Source organism: Aedes albopictus, chromosome 3 (genome assembly GCF_035046485.1).
Source record: "Aedes albopictus strain Foshan chromosome 3, AalbF5, whole genome shotgun sequence".
NCBI lineage: Eukaryota > Metazoa > Arthropoda > Insecta > Diptera > Culicidae > Aedes > Aedes albopictus.
In genome coordinates this window covers 233317438-233336991 of record NC_085138.1, presented here as the reverse complement: position 1 = coordinate 233336991, position 19554 = coordinate 233317438, and the positions used below count along the sequence as shown (strand labels likewise).

The 19554-nt window shown below is 41.3% G+C and overlaps 1 protein-coding gene across 1 annotated transcript in view; it reads left to right on the top strand.

Moving 5' to 3' along the window:
* LOC109398962 (hormone receptor 4) overlaps nt 1–19554 on the top strand; it is an 82407-nt gene that overhangs the window by 47802 nt on the left and 15051 nt on the right. Inside the window, exons 2-7 of the mRNA XM_019671413.3 lie at nt 3329–5631; nt 13963–14115; nt 14184–14439; nt 14503–15206; nt 15272–15464; nt 15526–15641. Coding sequence (XP_019526958.3) covers nt 3329–5631; nt 13963–14115; nt 14184–14439; nt 14503–15206; nt 15272–15464; nt 15526–15641 — 3725 coding nt within the window. The remainder of the gene's footprint in view (nt 1–3328; nt 5632–13962; nt 14116–14183; nt 14440–14502; nt 15207–15271; nt 15465–15525; nt 15642–19554) is intronic.

The window sequence follows — 19554 nt, the reverse complement described above, 5'->3', positions numbered from 1 at the left end:
CGAAGTTCGTTCACTCGAAAATCGTTAGATTTTGCAAGGATTTTGCTTAACCGACTGATTTCACTCAAACTGGAAATATTAGTAGAAAGGTTTTTCCAGCCGCGCCGTTCAGCAGACCGGAGAGCTTTCTTGTAGGCCTTGCGAGCCGACCTGAAAGCCTCCGAACCAGCCGAAAGTCGTCTGTTCAAACTCTTTCTACATTGTTTCCTGAGCTTCGCCAGATCAGAGTTCCATCAAGGGGTTCCTCTTGTGGACTTCACAGACCGCAGAGGGCAAGCTTCTTCAAAAGCTTCCATGATGAAGGTCGTTGTAGTATCAACGGCATCAATCACTTGGAGTGCCAATGGATGGTGAGTATCTATGAAATTTATCCGCAACCAAATCAGCAAAGAAATCCCAGTTTGTTGACCGGGGATTCCTGAAACTTTAAGTTTGCGAAGTAACATTTAAGTGTTCAAAAAAGATGTGGCGATGGTCACATAAAGATTCTTTATCTGACACATGCCAATCGGTCAGCTCGTGACTAATTCTACTAGAGCAAAGCGTTATGTATAACACTTCCTCTGTAGCAGATACTATTAAGGTTGGGCGGTTGCCTATGTTAAGCAATCCAAGATCTGTAGTACAGATTCTGTACTACTTAAATATTTCATCATACTGGAGCCTCTCAAGTTAATGCCTGAGCTGTCGCAGATGAAATAGTGAGCATTAGCATTACTGCCAACAATCAGCGGAAGGCCTTTTGAAGTACAGTATGTGATTACTTGTTTGAAAGCATCCGTAGGGGATGGTTCATCATACGATAAATAAACCGAACAATAGACGTAGGTATTTTCTGTTGGGGTTTTCAACGGATACAGTTAAGTTGGAGTCAACGGTCAATGGTCAACGGATCAAGTTGGATACTAAAGAAGGGCAGCTGGTTGTCTCGGAGAAACACAAGGTCCACTGCACCATTGCTCCGGTTAGCGCAGTAAGGGCAAAATACTGTGAAGCCCTAGTACTCCACAGGCTCCTTTGGGGTTAGGTTTTTATTAGACCCCCATAACCATTCATTCCATATAGCCCATAGGGCCCATATAGCCGAGGCGGTAAACGCACGGGTATTCAGCATGACCATGCTGAGGGTGACGGGTTCGATTCCCGCTCAGTCCAGGATCTTTTCGTGAAGGAAATTTCCTTGACTTCCTTGGGCATAGAGTATCTTCGTGCCTGCCACACGATATACACATGCAAAATGGTCATTGGCAGAGGAAGCTCTCAGTTAATAACTGTGGAAGTGCTCATAGAACACTAAGCTGAGAAGCAGGCTTTGTCCCAGTGAGGACGTTACGCCAAGAAGAAGAAGAAGAACCATTCATTCCTAGTAACGGTAAGCATATAGCCGCAAAACACCATCAAGTAGGGGTCACCTGATTAGTGGACTCGTATTGTGGTGCTATTCTTAGCCAGTTGAACCAATCCAACCGATACTAAGTGGCTATCAAGGCTGATCTGGAAAAGAAGTTGATATTGATAATCAACTTCTAATGAGCCCGATCAGCCGCAAAAACATTCATAAAACCGATGATCTTCTGCAAGCACCTAAACTATTCAAGCAACGCGTGCTAAGGACGCTATGTGATGCGTGATTTGAAAAGCGTTGTGGATGACCAAAACATTGGCATTGCGACCGCGACCAGCACTGTATAGCGTAGAATTGTGACGAAGTCCAATCTTCCCAAAGATAAGGGAACCAAGAAATGTATGTAATAAATGTTCGGGTACAATTCACTTAGCCCCAATCTCCTCCTCCTACATATATTTCTATTTTCCTGGTGCATTCTTGATAGTTTGTATTGATGGGGCATGTTGACGAAACGTCGTGACCGCATTACAGCGCTCGTCACACGATAGAACGAAAACATCACCACCTCGCAGACTGTATGAGTAGCCTAGTCATTCGGTGCAAAGAGTGCAAAAATTTAAAAATAAACACATTCTCCTTCACATGGTGTAGTAGTCGTGAATGTGGTCAGAAACCTCTCGTAACGTGATTCCCGCTCCCACCAGCAGCCACTGTCTACTAACAACAATCGCCAGACATGCGCCATTCCCACCGACTGTGTGTATATGGGTTAAACTTTGTGGTAGGTTAGGGTTCTCAAGCAAACAAACATTTAAAACTTCGCCCGGCAATTATAATGCCACATTATCGCACATGTCTGCATCCCAGTACAACTGCGAAAGTCAGCACGAAGAAAGGGAAACTGCCGTTCCGCAGACAGAAGCGCAAACATGCTTTTAAGTATACCCGTATACACATCTATACTAATCAAACGATTCGCGACTGCGGTGGCTGCGGTTTACACTATAGTGCACTATAGTGCCTATAGGCAGGGCTTGCATTCAGTGCAAAAACGTATTACGACACCTCGTAACAGCTGCACTCACCGTTCACGTCGTCTCTCGTCGTCGTTACTTTATAGGCGTGTGTGCGCCGAACGAATCTCAACTGCATGACCTTCTCCCGCCAAAGCGAGACATTCTTGTTGAGGTAGGATTCGGTGTTATCATTCTTCAAAGTTCGCAATGCTGGGTCGGTCGTTGGCTACAGTGGATCATCGCTGCGCTGACACAGCAGGGGAACGTGGTCAATAATGAAGCAGAGTGAAACCAGAATCAACCAACCTTTGACAAAGAATGTTCGACTTCAAAAACCTTCAAGTTTGTCAGGAACATCACAGTTTTCCTTATGGTACAGGTCTGAACTTCTCCACATTGTAGGTCAAGAAACTGAAGTAGATGTAGCTTTGTTGCAGCTTGTTAAGGTTAATTTTACTTAAGGTGACGATATGACGAAGTCACATCTTGAATTTTCAAAAGCACACATCTGAAGAACCAAGTAAAAGTTTGCGCTGAAAAGTTTGGTTACATATTTAGATCAGATTGTTGAGATCCGCACAGCCAAATAACCAATAACCAGTCGATTTAGCGCAATAAACCTGAATACTTGGGCACTGCATTTAGCATTAACTCACCCGCCGGCTTTTTCCCATTGTATTCTTAATCTATCTCATTATACCTATAAGTCGCAACAATCGCACTAATGTGAACAACAGTTCAGAACATGCACTGTGGGATGAGACAGGCTGTTATAGTAAAGCATGGCATTGAGGATAATCACTTGTCTTATCAAATGTCAACAAACGCGTGACGACGCGAATCGTTCTATCGAGCGATGCTACATTTCCGCTTCTCAGTAGTACTATAAGCTTAACACCTCATACCGATTTTTAAAGCAATCGACTAACGGAAAGTTTGTATCTTCTCTCTGCTTCCTCCACAGGAATTATGACACTGAGCCGTGGACCTTACAGCGAGCTCGATAAAATGAGCCTTTTCCAAGATTTGAAGCTGAAACGAAGAAAAGTCGACTCAAGATGTAGCAGCGATGGAGAGTCTATAGCGGATACCAGCACTTCATCACCAGACCTTCTGCAGCGTCTGTCACCTAAGATGTGCGACCAGCAGCAGTCGGCAGGCCAATTGGAGCTGGACGATCCCACCGAACTCGAGGATGGCTCTCCAGCTCCAACGGCTGCTGCAAATCACCACCACCATCTTCAGCACCCCCCAAGTCATCACCACCTGCATCATCACCATCATCACCCCCATAGCAACAATATGGAGAATAACAACACGTTAACAAGTAACAATAATAACAACGACTGTTTGACGTCACCAAAGCTAGAGCATGATGGCAGCCGCATGATGAAGGACGATGATGGCGACAGTGAAAGGGCGTCACCGGATTCACCGGGTTTGCTGATTGATGAACGTCCACCTTCGAGACTGAAACCTTCGGATCCTGGTGGTTGTACGCCGGGAGCACTTCCTAATTCCTCCAATTGCGGTGGGGGCGCTAGTGTGATACGTTCGGTGGCGGATGAGCGTCCCCGGTCTTCAAGTCCGCCAAACAGCCATAATTTAGCGCTAATGAATTCCATTCAACTCCTGCAGCAACACTACAGTGCGAGCGGTAACGCTGGTAGCAGCAGTAGTAGTGGTAGCTCTGTTGGTGCTGCCCATAGTGTGCCAGGTCACCAGCAACAACAGCACGTGACCGTACTTGTCACCCCATCTCGAATGAAACCAGATCAACCGACAACGCTGGTAACGCTAGGGATGCGAAAACAAGCGCCACCGTCAATTAATCTAGCAAATACCAGCAACAACACCAACAGCAGTAGCACTAGTAGTAGTAGTAATTGTAACGGTAGTAATAGCAACGTCGGTAGTAATAAGAACGAAGAGCCTAATAGACTTACATCGACACCGCAGAGTTCAACATCGTCATCACCTTCATCTTCGTCGTCATCTTCGAACTCATCATCGAATTCGTCATCAACATCTGCTGTATCGCCAAATCAAGCAAACCAACAACCAGTCCACCTTCAGATGTTTCAACAGCCTCCCGTTGGCGGCATGTCTAAATTTTCTTCTAGTCAATCGTTGTCAAACAATTCGAATATCCAACAGCAGCAGCAACATCTCGCCCAGCAACAAATGCTGCAAGCAATGCAACAGCAAATTCGGATAAAAAAGGAACGCATGCCCCAATACACGATAGTGAACCAAAATCCCAACATGTCAATGATGCCTGGTAGTCAACTCCGGCAACAGAACATCCACATGATTCCTAATCCACAACAACAGCTGTATGTGAAACGTGAACGATCGTTACCTGGCCAGAGTCACACAATCGTCAACATGCCGCCAGTATCAATGGCTGGTCCTGCTAATCACCAAAGGCAACCTCCAAGCAGTCCTGTCCAAGTCTGTAATAGCACATCGCCGATGCAGCCACCCATGTCCCCAAGTCAACAACATCAGAACCGACAGCAAAGTCCTGTGCATATGGGATCCACCAACATGGGTCAATCACCACATATTATCATCAAACGTGAACGGCATGCACCTAATCAAAGTATGACGAATGTTATGCAACTCTCCCCAAACAACCAGCGGTTACCAAGTCCTATTCAAGTCAGTCCTACCACATCTCCGCTTAATCCCGCCATGCAGATACGTCACCCCATGCGGGACGCTGCCATATTATTTCGTGTAAAAAATGAAGCACAAGTACCAAATCTCATGCAACAGCAACCCCCCGGTATGGCTCACAGGATAACCGTTTGGCCCGGTGGCCAGCAGCGCATCAATGGCGTCAAACCGGAAGTGATCGGTGGCCCTTTACCGCCGCTACGAAGCCAAATGTCCCCACAACAGTCCCCGCAGCACCATCAAAGCCCCAGTCCAATCGCCTCGCAAACACCACCCCGCAACACTCCGACGGTCATCATGGGCGAGTCGTGCGGTGTTCGGACCATGGTCTGGAGCTACGACTCTCCACCGCAAGTACAAACCACTACACCACCAATAGCGCCATCGTCGGCGACAAACACGACCGTAGGCTCGCAGGGTCCGCTTGGTCCTGGGTCGTCGCTCGGGATGGGCACCATTCCGCCTTCGCCGGGCAACCACCATCACCAGAACAGCAACAGCAGCAGTAGCAGCAGTAGTACCAACAACAACGAGGAGGCGGCGCATCTACTTCTAAGCTTAGGACAAACCGTAAGGCAAAACGAGGTAAACTTCTTCTACTCGGGGGCACTGAGGCCCATAAACACATGTTGAATCCCATCTGTGACAAGCATATTTCCTTTAAGGAGTTTTAGCAAATGTTATTGCAAGTTTTATAATATCAAGCCTAACTTTACCAAACACTGTATCTAACAAAATTCACGAACGGAGAAAAACGGACTTCTCGCTGTTCCCACAACAACTCATACATTGAGCATTGTAGGAACGTGAAAAATCAGGATATTTTTTCTCAAATCATACCCAAAGATGAGTGATACAAGTAGCCCTTAACGAGATTCAGCGCCTCATTGAAAAACTCTATTTTGTTTACATATATTACATACTGTGTTTGGTAAAGTTAGGCTTGATATATCAAATCTCTGAATTATTTCTAGCCTGATGAATTTTCCGTGGACGATTGTTTTAATTTTCTTGGAGGTCTTCTTGGTTCCACAGTTCAGATACGATGAATTCTAAAATGAAGGCAGAATTTTCCGCTAATGGTTTCATCAGATATTCCTTCATAACCATAACCAAAAAAATATAGATTCAAACATTTTGAAAGTTTTGTCTAGATACTTCACCGTAAATTTCTCCAAGTCTTAAAAACTTCTTTCGAGTATTTGCCAGAAAGTTTTTTGCAAGATTGTTGACTGTCGCAGTTTCTACCAGAGGATAACGAAAATATTTCCTAGGAGTAAAATAATTTGTATGATTCTTTGGAGTTTTTGAATTATCATATCAATTAACTTCTAATTAGGGGTAGGTGGGGCAATATGGACACCCTAAGGTTTTTGCCAACTTTACCTGGCAAGATGTCAAAAAAGTTTATTTCTTTGCTACATGTATCCTTTTAAAGTCTATTTAACATCTATTGCATAAGAATGCTTACGAAGAAAAATGATTTATCCACTTCAAAAAATGTTATGAAAAATGTTAGTTTTTTATGACCGTCTTCGAGCATACGGGGCAGAATGGACACCCCCATGGGGCAATATGGACACCCTCATGGGGCAATATGGACACCATGAGACTTTTACGAATTTCGTACATTATTTACACCTATAAAGTCATTTCATTACAAAACAACTATTATGGATGAATAATACGCCGAAGTAGTTCATTTTTGTTTAGTTAATTTTAATTCAGGCTGTTTTGGATAAAGCTCCGTTTTTGTCGGCAAGTATACCTGCGCCTAGAACAACTATTTTCCACTGCTGTCGTTTTTTGACCAATTTGTTTCACCCTATGTCTACTATAGTGAACATTTAACCGAAAATATACTGAAATCGAAGAATTTGGTTAGTTTGTGATTTAGGTTATATTTTTCCCTTGCCACTTCTTTAAAAAAGGTGAGTGTCCATTTTGCCCCGCCAGCAGAAGATAATTCCAAACTTGATTTTTGATATAATAAAGAAGAAAATATAAACATGTTAAGCATGTAGATACAGCAAAACTACTTGCATGTGTTCTAGAAATATCAGGTTTCAATCGACCTGCAATAAATTAATCACTAAATCTTATTTTAGATGGTGTGAAAATTATAATTTCCATGCACAAAAAACGAAGGACGCAACTTTTTCGTGTAAAATCAAGTATAATTTTTATTTCGAATGTTTTTTTCCTGAAACTAAGTTTTAGACAAATGGACTATATTCTCCATTCAATAAAAGTTCTAAAAAGTTCGCATATTTCAAAACATTGAGGGTGTCCATTCTGCCCCGGGTGTCCATATTGCCCCGCCTACCCCTTACTTCTGTTTTTTTTTTATCAGGAATTCATTGGGTGAATGATTATACATTATCACAAGTTTGTTTAGCAAGAACTTAACTTTGGTACCTGAATTTATAGTAAATTGTTTTTTTCAATAACTTCTGTTATTTGTTGATATTTTTTCTTTGTATAAATTAAAAGTTTGAATTGTATAAATTAACAAATTTGATAAATTTCTTAATTCTAAAAAGAAAATGGGATTGAATATCAAGCATCTGAGCTAGGGGCAAGACACTGTGCAAACGAGAGCAGCTCTGAGAATTTCTGAGTAACTCTTTTTGTCGATGATCGACGAAATTTATTGAAAGACATCCCCAAAACTGCAATTTTCATTCAGCACACGCAACACTTTGCAGTTTGGCATTGGTGCCAGATCACACTTTGGTATAAATGGGAGAAATTCTGAGGAACTGGGAGGAATTGTGAGCAACACTTCGAACACAGATTTGCTCTCGTTAGATCTGTCCTGCCCCTAGCATCTGAGTAATGCTCGCTGAGACCGGCCCACTATTTACACCTTGTCTTCAAAAATGTTTCAGGTGGCGATATTCTGATAGTCCTTGCTAAAAAAATAAGGAAAATGAATTTGGTTACTCAAATTGATGGACCCCTCGTTAGTTAGAGCCACAACAATTTTTGCAGACCCCTCGATTTTGGTCAAATGGTGGCTCATTTAAATCGTTATAACTCGAAAGTTTCTCCAAAACCCACCTCAAAACAAATAGTTGTTGAAAAGAGGAAAGATAGAGCTACTTTTTACAATTATGAGAAGTTGGGTCGGACAATTTAGATTATTTATTTTATTTTATTTTATTTTATTGATGCACAAGGGGGGCATAGGGCCAAGTCTCCAATGCAAGTCCGAGAACTTGCATAAGTTGGGTCGGACAATTTAGATTATTATAGATTATTTAGATCATACCATTTTCAATGGTATACCATTTATGTCCCTTCAAAATAAGCATAATATCTCAAAAAATGGAAATGAATGAATGAATCATGATAAATAGCCAGTAGTGTGGGTCATCGGAACCGTTTTCTCAGATCAAAGCTTTTTTGGTTCCGTTTCGGGTCATGAGTATCTATGCAAAATTTGAGCACGATCGGTTGCGTCTACACTTTGCGCATTGCAATTGAAATTTGTATGCGATTTTGTATGGAAAAACATACTTTTTTGCATTTAATCCATAAGTTGAAAAAGTTTGTCTGAAATTTTTTAACCGATACTCTGCCCCTCTTTGCATGTCAGTCCCATGTTGTTTTTCAAAGTGCCTACGTTTTGCACTATAACTCCAATTGTTTTCGAAAAAATGTATACAATTCATGCATAAATTTTTCGTGGAACTTTGAGCTGTGAAATGCGGCAAGAAAAATATCAAATTTATTTTAAATGAGCTCGTGAGAGACAAAAATATGATTAGACACGCATTAGAAACGACATGAGACTGACATGCCAAGAGGGGCAGTACTGTAGAATGATAGCGTAGGATGTTCTGAAAAACTTTGTTGAAGACCACAAAGCGATCCGTTGCTTGTGAAAATAGTTATAACCAACGAACCACATGGATGTGTTTATGTTTTAACATGTAAAGGAATAACAATAGCAACAAAATCGTGCTGTTTCGCCAAGCAATGCCAATGCTATAACTTTTTTCATAAGCATCAGATCACTTCGCGGTCTTCGACAAAGTTTTTCACGACACCCTAGGCTGTGTTTTCACTTTATCGGTTACATGGTTTTAGAAAAATTCGAGCTTGTTATGAGAGAAATGCAAAAAATTGTGTTTTCCCATGTAAAACCCCATACAAACTTCAAACGCAATGCGCAAAACGTAGACATAACCGATCCTGCCCAAATTTTGCACACTTATTTGGGTCCTGAAATGCAATCAAAAAAGCTGACCCACTCTAATAGCCACGCATTATCTTATCTGCATACCTATATACTTAGAATTGGCAATAGTTAAAGTATTTTAATTTTGATCAGAATTCACTTAAAATTGCAAATTTGAGGTTGTAGTCGATTCGGGGCGAAATGAACACTGGCAATAACTAATGCATGAACGCGCATTGCATACTGTTAGGCGTTTGAAATAGTTCGAAAAAAAAAATCAATCCAATTAGCATATGATACTCCATCTTAGATAAATTAACATAACCACAAAGTTAATTATATAAACTTTATGCAATTCAGTATAATAATTTACATTTTATATAACTCATTTTGGTATCATAATGACCAATTTTTCCGAACTGGCTCATTATGCAACTGAAATGAGTTGCATAATGAGAAACAGTTGTATAATGTTCATAATGCAACTCATTTGAGTTGCATTATGAACATTATGCAACTCAAATGGGTTGCATTATGAAAAAATCATTGCATAATAGTTATTTATGCAACAAGTTGCAAAATGATGATTTTTTCAGCACGAGTCGTACATTTATCCAACGAGGCTTGCCGAGTTGGATAAATACGACGAGTGCTGAAAAAATCGAGTTTTGCAACGAGTTGCATACAAAGTTTTTTGTAATTGCATAAAAATACCCATCCAGTATAATCCTTGGTATAATCTTGCTACACATACATATATCAATACGAACCACGTGGCAGCATTCATGCGCGTCAGCGTGGTGCTTTTGTTTGATCAAATAGGCTATGATAGGGTAGGTGTCAGAAATTTGCAAACTCCCGTCGTCGTCGTCGTACCGCAACCGCACCTTGGGCAAGAGCAAAAGTAGCTTCAGCTGCTGCTTCTACGCCTGATCTGCAGTCTTAATCTGAATCTGGATAGTCCTGATTCAGATTCGAGCTCATTAGAGGATGTAGAAGTAGTAGCTGTAGCTACGGTAGCCTCAAAAGTTATCGAAAAGTGGGCTCTGGCAAAGGTGCCGAAAAGTGCTACTTTTCAGCACTCTTAAGAGTGCCGAAAAGTAGTACTTTTCGGCACTTTTGTTTTAGTGAAGAAAAGTAGGCCGTTTCAACGTTACAACCGCGAGTGAAAAGTAGGGGAAAACGCAACGCAATTACAAAAAATTTTGTATGGAACTCGTTGCAAAACTCGATTTTTTTCAGCACTCTTCGTATTTATCCAACTTGGCAAGCCTCGTTGGATAAATGTACGACTCGTGCTGAAAAAATCAACTTTTTGCAACTCGTTACATAAATAACTATTAATTAACTTTGTGGTTATGTTAATTTATCTAAGATGGAGTATCATATTTGCATTATTGATCTCTGTTGGCAAATTACTTAACTGGTCGGTGTAACACTATAACTACGCTCTATTGCTTGCCCTATTGCTCTATAGGGCACTGCACTGTTTTGAATTTGTATGGGATTTTGACGTTTCTTGGCCTTGTTGTTTACAAAATTTCTGTTAGAGTGAAAGAGAAGGAGAGAATTTCATGCCGTACCCTATTTCCTAAATCCCGCGAACTATTCATTAAGAGCGTGAAAATGGGAAAATAAACTATTGTGCAACGGCTGGTTCATCCCTGAGCTAGAATAGTTATTTATGTAACGAGTTGCAAAAAGTTATTTTTTTTTCAGCACGAGTCGTACATTTATCCAACGAGGCTTGCCGTGTTGGATAAATACGAAGAGTGCTGAAAAAATCGAGTTTTGCAACGAGTTCCATACAAAGTTTTATGCAATGATTTTTTCATTGTACAACTCATTTGAGTTGCATAATGTTCATAATGCAACTCAAATGAGTTGCATTATGAACATTATGCAACTATTTTTCATTATGCAGCTCATTTCAGTTGCATAATAAACCAGGTTGGAAAAATTGGCCATTATGAAACCAAAATGAGTTAAAATAGAAATTATGATACTGAATTGCATAAAAGCCTTTTGTATACAGTCGAACCTCCATGAGTCGATGTACCTTGACTCGATATCGACTCATGGAGGTAATTTTTTCCATACTGAAAAATAATTTCTGGGTTACCATGATGGCCCCCCAGAAAACTTCTCGAAGGATTTTTGTTCCACTACTCGATATTTCCTTGAGTCGATGGTCCCTTCACGATTGCCAGTGCTTGAAATCGAGTGAATATGAATGGTACGATCAGTTATCAGCGCCAACCATCACTACGAACGAACACGCACAGGGAGCAAAGAGAAACCGAACCAACCGCGACCACTATTCCTCATCGGTCGGTTGGCTGGTGAAGCATATTGACTGGTAACGATTATTTCTCACTTGCTGCTGTGAGGCTGAAGATGCGTAAATGATTCAGTGGATTTATTTTTTGCTCAAAACTAGTAAAAACAATCCATAAGAGAATGATGGACGTGACTATTATAATCGATTTAATTCGAGTTTATGTCATTTGCACTGTAATAAGGCTGATACAAATTATATTTTGACTTTTTGTCTCCCCCCCTTCAAAAAATTTTGGCTGGATTTTGCATTTTGAGGGGGCAGATGAAAAAATATTTATCAAAATTTCGGGGTTTGGTGAAAATTCTTTAACAAATCCGATGAGTTTTAAATATTTTTCAGATTAAATGCTTTATTATTTATATCCCCCCCCCCTCGACCAGCCAAAGAGTGGTGGGACAAAAAGTGAAATAAATATTTGTAACGGCCACGAGATAAAAAATAAAGTATATTCATTGCCGTATACACCGGCGAAGAGAGAGATTCAGAGAGCCGCACGGCGCTGAATCGTCGTTCCTCACTCTCACTCATATTTTTTATTGCTCCCGCTCCCACTTGCTCCAGAAGCATGTTAGCCAATTCGCCTTGACGGAGGCTCTCTGAGAGAATTGGGCTGCGCGTGAAAACATTTTTATGCAATTCGGCAAGCCTCGTTGGATAAATATACGACTCATGCTGAAAAAATCAACTTTTTGCAACTCGTTACATAAATAACTATTTTTTAACATGGGAAAGAATAGGAGCTGCATTTTCAAATGCTTCTAATTCTTTATAGGATTTTTTAAGCATTAAGCATAATGGACACCCGGGGCGAAATGGACACCCCTGTTTTTGCCGAAACCGTTGATTTTTATGTTAAATTTTTAATGCATTAGTGTAAAGAAACAAGTCATGGTTCTATTTTTCAAAAGTACCATTTATATTGCTCCAAAATAACCAAAATATCATTGAAATTGAAATATGTTCTTCATATGGTGAAATTCTTATAATTCCGGAGCAGCAGCAAATAAGATATTACGAGTGTTGGAGTGTGTCCACCATAAAAACAAATGAACTGTTACCTTATCTACATGTATACGGAGATTTAGCAATGGATGAAGTATTTTACAGTAAAACCTCCATGAGTCGATATTGAAGGGACCATCGACTCAAGGAAATATCGAGTAGTGGAACAAAAATCCTTTGGGAAGCTTTTTGGGGGGACCATCATAGTAACCCAGAAATTATTTTTCAGTATGGAAAAATTTACCTCCATGAGTCGATATCGAGTCAAGGAACATCGACTCATGGAGGTTCGACTGTATTTTTGATCAGAATTTACTTAAAATAGCAATTTTAATGTTGTAGTCGATTCGGGGCGAAATGAACACCGGCAATTACAAATGGATGTACGCGCATTGCATACTGTTAGGCGTTTTAGATAGTTTGGAAAAAATCAATCCGATTATTTTAGCCTAAAGTTTACTTAATTAACTTTGATGTTATGTAAACTCATCTAAGATGGAGTATTACATCTGTGGCATTGATCTCCGTAGGCAGATTACTTAACTGACCCATGTAACCAAAGAATTAGCATAAAATATGCAGGGGTGTCCATTATGCCCCGATGGGTGTTCATTTCGCCCCGTACCTTTCCTGCCAGCCCTAAAAAACACACGATTCAAAATTCGTTGTTTCTTCACAATAAAGACATTCTACCTGCTGTAAATGATTGAAATACGGAAGAAATAAGTTAAAGTTGTATGTCAACTGATAATATGTTAAGTTTTTCTTCGTTATACAGGTCTAACGTACTCATTTGCTTAGGGTGTCCATTATGCCCCTAATCCCCCTACTGTGCAGTTGTCACAATTTTTCAAAACTGCGTTCAGAAAGCATCAAGAAGTTGACCAAAATTGAAAACAGTGCTGTAATGGTTCATTACGCAACGCAAAGCAGTGCTGTTATGAACCATTACAGCACTGTTAATTTGGTGTGGGAAAGTAGGCCTTTTCCTGTCAGATTTGCGTGAGGTAAAACAGCCTATTACGATGAGAAATGTTTTCACGCACAGCGCAATTCTCTCAGAGAGCCTCCGTCAAGGCGAATTGCTACCGCTTTGGGTTGAAAAGCGCCGGTCAAAGAAGAGCAAATCTTGATTCGTCTGAGGTAAAACGCTTCAATTTTCAAGCGCTGGCGACTGCCAGAGCTTAGAAATTCCTGTTACGTGAAGAATCCACAATTGAATCCAGCACGTATGTTGGTTAAAAATATGGGATGTATAAGTGGTTATAGGCAGCGTTAATTTTTCATCAATTTCATAAGCAGTTCCAACCGATGCCTGATAAAGAAGTTACATTTTGCCAATTAATACCGCGTGTACCCTTCTTTATACGTTTCTTTCTCTCTTGAGGCTCAACCATGGACTCCCAATCGATCCGGTCTACCGCTGAACATGGAACGGTTGTGGGCGGGAGATTACAGCCAGTTCCCCACTGGACACCAAATGCATGCTCTCAATCTCACCTCGCAACAACCGTGGAATATGCCATCGGGTCCAAAAAAGGCAAGAAATTTCAAATGAATGTAAGGTTTTCCCAAATTTTAAATATTGAAATTTTTACTCTCTTCCAGGAATTGCTTGAGGACATGCCCCCCGATGAGGACGAACAACCGTTGGTGTGCATGATTTGCGAAGACAAGGCCACCGGGTTGCATTACGGAATCATCACCTGCGAAGGTTGCAAAGGCTTCTTCAAGCGAACCGTGCAAAACCGAAGGGTTTACACGTGCGTCGCGGACGGTACCTGTGAAATAACAAAGGCCCAGCGCAACCGCTGCCAGTATTGTAGGTTTAAGAAGTGTATCGAGCAAGGAATGGTGCTTCAAGGTTGGTTTTGAAGGGAAAGTTTAGGAGAGAACGGGATTTTAACTTTTAACATGTTTTTTACAGCTGTTCGAGAAGATCGCATGCCGGGAGGACGAAACAGTGGCGCGGTTTACAACCTGTACAAAGTAAAATATAAGAAACATAAGAAAAACAACCAGAAAGGTAACAACCACCAAAAGCTCGGCCTGCCCGGTGACAATCCAAAGTCGATGTTTTTGACGTCGTCGACGACGCCGCCGATCAAGTCCGAAAGTATTAGTCTGCCATCGCACCTGGTCAACGGAACGATACTGAAAACCGCCCTGACCAATCCAAGCGAAATCGTGCATTTACGCCATAGACTGGACAACGCCGTCAGCTCATCCAAGGATCGGTCGATCTCGTACGAGCAAGCCTTGAACATGATACATACCCTTATAGACTGTGATGCTATGGAGGACATAGCGACCCTACCGCATTTTAGTGAATTCCTCGCCGACAAGTCGGAAATTGGCGATAAGCTCTGTAATATAGGTGATTCGATTGTACATAAACTCGTTTCGTGGACTCGCAAGCTGCCCTTCTACATGGACATCCCGGTAGAGATCCACACCAAACTACTGACAGACAAATGGCACGAGATATTGGTGTTGACGACGGCCGCCTACCAAGCCCTGCACGGCAACAAAAGCATAGGCAGTCAACTGCAATCCTCGACCGGCGGGAACGGTCCGGGAGGTGGAACCGTTCTTGCGCCGGACAAACACGACGCAGAGTTTGTCGAAGAGGTAAAATGTTATTCAAATTTAAGTACATAATCCATATAATATAACCCCCTTTCTCTTCCCTACAGATCACAGCCCACCTGCATACGTTACAATCCTGCCTAACAACCCTGATGGGTCATCCAATATCGATCGAACAGCTAAAAATTGACGTCGGTCAAATGGTGGAGAAGATGACCCAAATAACGATCATGTTTCGACGGAGTAAACTCAAGATGGAAGAGTACGTCTGTCTCAAGGTTTACATTTTGTTGAACAAAGGTACATTTCTGGACAAAACAAAATTTTTTCTGAGATTTTACCCATTTTCGTCCGATTACAGAAGTCGAACTGGAAAGCATACAGGAACGGTACGTTCAAGTACTTAGGACCTATCTACAGCACACCGTACCGCACAGCCCGAACCGGCTGACGGATCTGTTAGCCCATATACCTGAGGTAGGTGAAAAATCCGACTTTTTCAAACACAATGTCCAGCAAATAACTGAATTTTTTTTGAAAATTGAATTTTTACTGACCTTGACGCCTTTCTGCCCGGAAGATCCTGGGAAAAGCACTTCTTCCATCACTTTTCACTCGCGAGTCGCGACGATCACTTCTTTCGATTAAATTGATCAAATTTATATTTTAAGAGCATTAAGAGACCATAAAGTGCATAATAGAAATTAAAATCAAACACTTTTCTTAATTCTTCACTCTTGCTAATTTTCTGCACAATGTCTTCACTTTTTTACGGAATAATTAAACTCACGAAGATATTTTCGCGTCCGGTTCTGTCAGGCACTCGATTCGAAATGGGCAAACTGAAATTTTCAAAGTGCTCGATTGCTTCGATCAATGCAACGCAACGGTGGAAAACGATCGCCACGTGGTCATGCGTTGTCATAGAAATGAGGAACCGCTGGAAATATCCTTGGGAACGGAGGGGAGCGATTTGTTTTTGACATTTTTGTTTTCTTTCGATTTAGCAATATTAGATTGCTTTGATAGATGAAAAAAAATGTGGTAGATGGTGGCTGACATCCTCCACGTGCTCGCAACAAAACTTCTAGAAATCACAAGTGACCATGCATTCTGCTTCTACCGAAACAAACTGGAAAATACCTGGGCTGAACAATGAAAAAGGATAAGAACCAATGGCCCGAGCAACGGCCAATAATGTTGAAGGGCAGGGCCTCACATAACACGTCGCTACGTAGCCACAGAACGGTTCTATCGTTGTATGCTTTGCAGTCATGAAACAGGTTTTGCACTAGGTCGTCCTAGAAATTGACTTAGACCTTTCCAAACAAATATTTTCATAATTCATTCATCCGACATGTGCACTATGTGACCAGCCCACTAGGGTCTGCCATATTTTAAATGCTCTATGATATTCTACTCATTTGCTAGCTGGGTAGAAATCGTAATTTACCTATCCTGATATCTGCACTATAGCGTAGATTTACTCCAGCGACGAGCATATAGTAAAGCATTCACAAGACGCGACGCGAGACAAGACAAACACTTATCGTTCTTACAATCGTCAAAGGGTTTAATATTTACCTTTTCTGTCGACCGGACATAAAAATGAGTGTTCATATAGTAAAGCCCTGCTTTCATCGGTCTTTGACGACGTTCCTTCAGTTTCCTTGGACTTTTGGGGTCGCCAGGTCCTCTACAACCGCGTTGTGGACAGCGGGCTCGCAGTCATCCATGAATTCGCTGATCTCTAGCTTATTACCTACAGAGTATTGTTCTTGCAATATTTCTTCCGCCATTCGCACTATGTGACCAGCCTACTGAAGTCTGTACTATTTTATACAATTCACAGTATGCGTTATTTTTTTTAGTTTCACACCATGAACTGCCTGCAGCACTTTACGCTCAAAAACTCCGAAAGCTTTTCGGTTTGCCTCTTTTAGCGTCGCCTCGTGACCAAAGAGGGAAAACTAAGCTTGTCTATGTGCCTATCTGCAATCATGTTGAGTTTTTTTGTGAAACCAATCCTCGCTGTCTCCAACTTTAGAGAAGCAATTGCTAGCTCCACTGCTATATTGTCCACCAAACCGAGGGGAACGTGGGATCGCGTGATACTTACTTACCGGTCAGACTAAAGCCTGAGTGTTCTCTGGTGTACGAGTCGTCTCCATTCTACTCGGTCCATGTCTGTGTGTCTCCAGTTCCGCACTCTGCGAAGGGTCCGCAGACCGTCCTCCACTTGATCGACCCACCTAGCTCGCTGTATCTTGTAGGCAGCGCTCAGTAGTGTGATCGCGTGATAGTTCCTACAATCCAACTTGTCGCTTTTTTTTGTAGATGGGACACACGATACCTTCCATCCATTCCTCCGGTAATGATTTCTCCTTCCAATCTTGGTGATTACTTAGTGTTGTAGTGCCACGTTTAGTGCTTCTCCGTCGTATTTCAGAAGCTCGCTTGGTAGTTGATCTGGTCCAGCGGCTTTATTGTTTTTCTACCGGTCAACCTCCTCCCCAATCTCTTAAAGGTTAGGGGCCGGAAATCTTTCGTCCTCCGCACGTACTTCTAGATCTGTTACCACGCCACCTTCGGTGCTTGCATAGTCGCCATTGGGATGCTCATCGTAATGCTGCCGCCACCTCTCAACCACCTCACGCTCGCTCATGAGAAGATTCCAGTGATTGTCTCGGCACATGTCGACTTGTGGTATAAAGCCTTCGCGCGAGCGATTCAGCTTCTCGTAGAACTTCCGTGTGTTCTTAGCGCGGTACAGCTCTGCCATCGCTTTGCGATCTCGTTCTTTCTGCTGGCGCTTCATTCCTCCGGAAGATTGAGTTCTGTCTATTCCGTGCCTGTCTATAACGTGGCTCATTCGTCTGGGATCGGGATTCGGGATCTTGTGATAGTTATGGTGCTTTTTCTATACACACCTTGTTTCGAAAGGCATTACTCCAGTTTAACAGCCCATTAGTTAGGTCATGTTAGGCCTCATTTCGCTCCGTTATACCCTCATCGGTGCGAGCTGTTTACATCCTTCTCCTAGCTCTTAGAGCGCTATCCATAAAATAGGGGGTTGTGGGGCAAGATGGCCACCCTAAGCTTAGGCGTCTTGGGAGCATATACTTTCAATAGAATATGGCTATTTATCACTCATCCCCTTTGTTTCATGTCTTTTCTATCTTATTAACACAAAAAATCATTTTATTATGTACTACGAATGCAAAATAAATTCATTTGAAAAAAATTACTTTCGACATAGAATTTTTGCCATATGGGGCAAGATGGCCACCCCATCGGGGCAAGACGGCCACAGAGCTAAATGTTTACAATTAGTGTGCTTTAATCCCTAAGCAACGTTCAATAAACAAGGTCGAATCATCCGCAACACTTTGCCTACGAATGGTGTGTGTGGAATTTGCCAACATTTTCTTTATGATAATGTTTGAAAGAAAATTGATAGAAATTTATTTGGAAATGTTCTATGATTTGGTCTATTTTTTCAGCAAACTTGTTTCTCTCGAAACGATTTAGATACATTACTACTCTTTTCATGCATTATACTGTAACTCAACGTCTCGTAACGAACCCTTATAGCGGTTTAAGCTACGATTTTCCATCCCTGTGCCAAACTATTCAATGAAACCAATCACCGTTCAACAGCAAATAACTTCAAAGTTTTTCTGAGGTATCATCTCCATCGTAGTTAATTTTAACAGCTTCAACTAATATGAAAAGCAATTTTCTGTGGTTTTGCAGTATCTCTAAACATCAATAACAGTTTTAAGGCAGCTTTAGATTGATTCTTGGATGGCGACATAGGCCTTACCACAGGTGGCCATCTTGCCCCGAATGATTACGATATGTTTATCATTTTTTATATGACATTTTTGATTTAAAACATTGACATTTTATTGTCGAGGCTCAACAACAGTCATATATAGACACCATTAAAAATTAAAAATAATATTTAAATCGATGTTATTTCATTACTAATCCTTAAAATCAGATGACCTGATACTATAAGAAAACACTGTTTTTGAACACTCAAACGTCAAACACTATTTTATAGCAGATTTTTCAAACTAATAGTAACTTTTTTGCACATTATAAACATAAAGCATTGTTTATAATCACAACCCATGTAGAAAATATTTTTATGTTGCGAATTAATGCTTAAAACACAGGGTGGCCATCTCATACACTCCCCCTCGTAGAATTTTGATCATACAAAATTTTTGGCAGACCTGTCTATGCCCCTTATGTCCCCTTATTCCGGAACACTCGTATTCTCCGATGTAAATGTCAATAATCACCATTCTAGTGACGACGCATAGCACATCGTGTAACACGGTATGGTACGCGCTCGCAACGTTCAGGCACATTAGCCTAC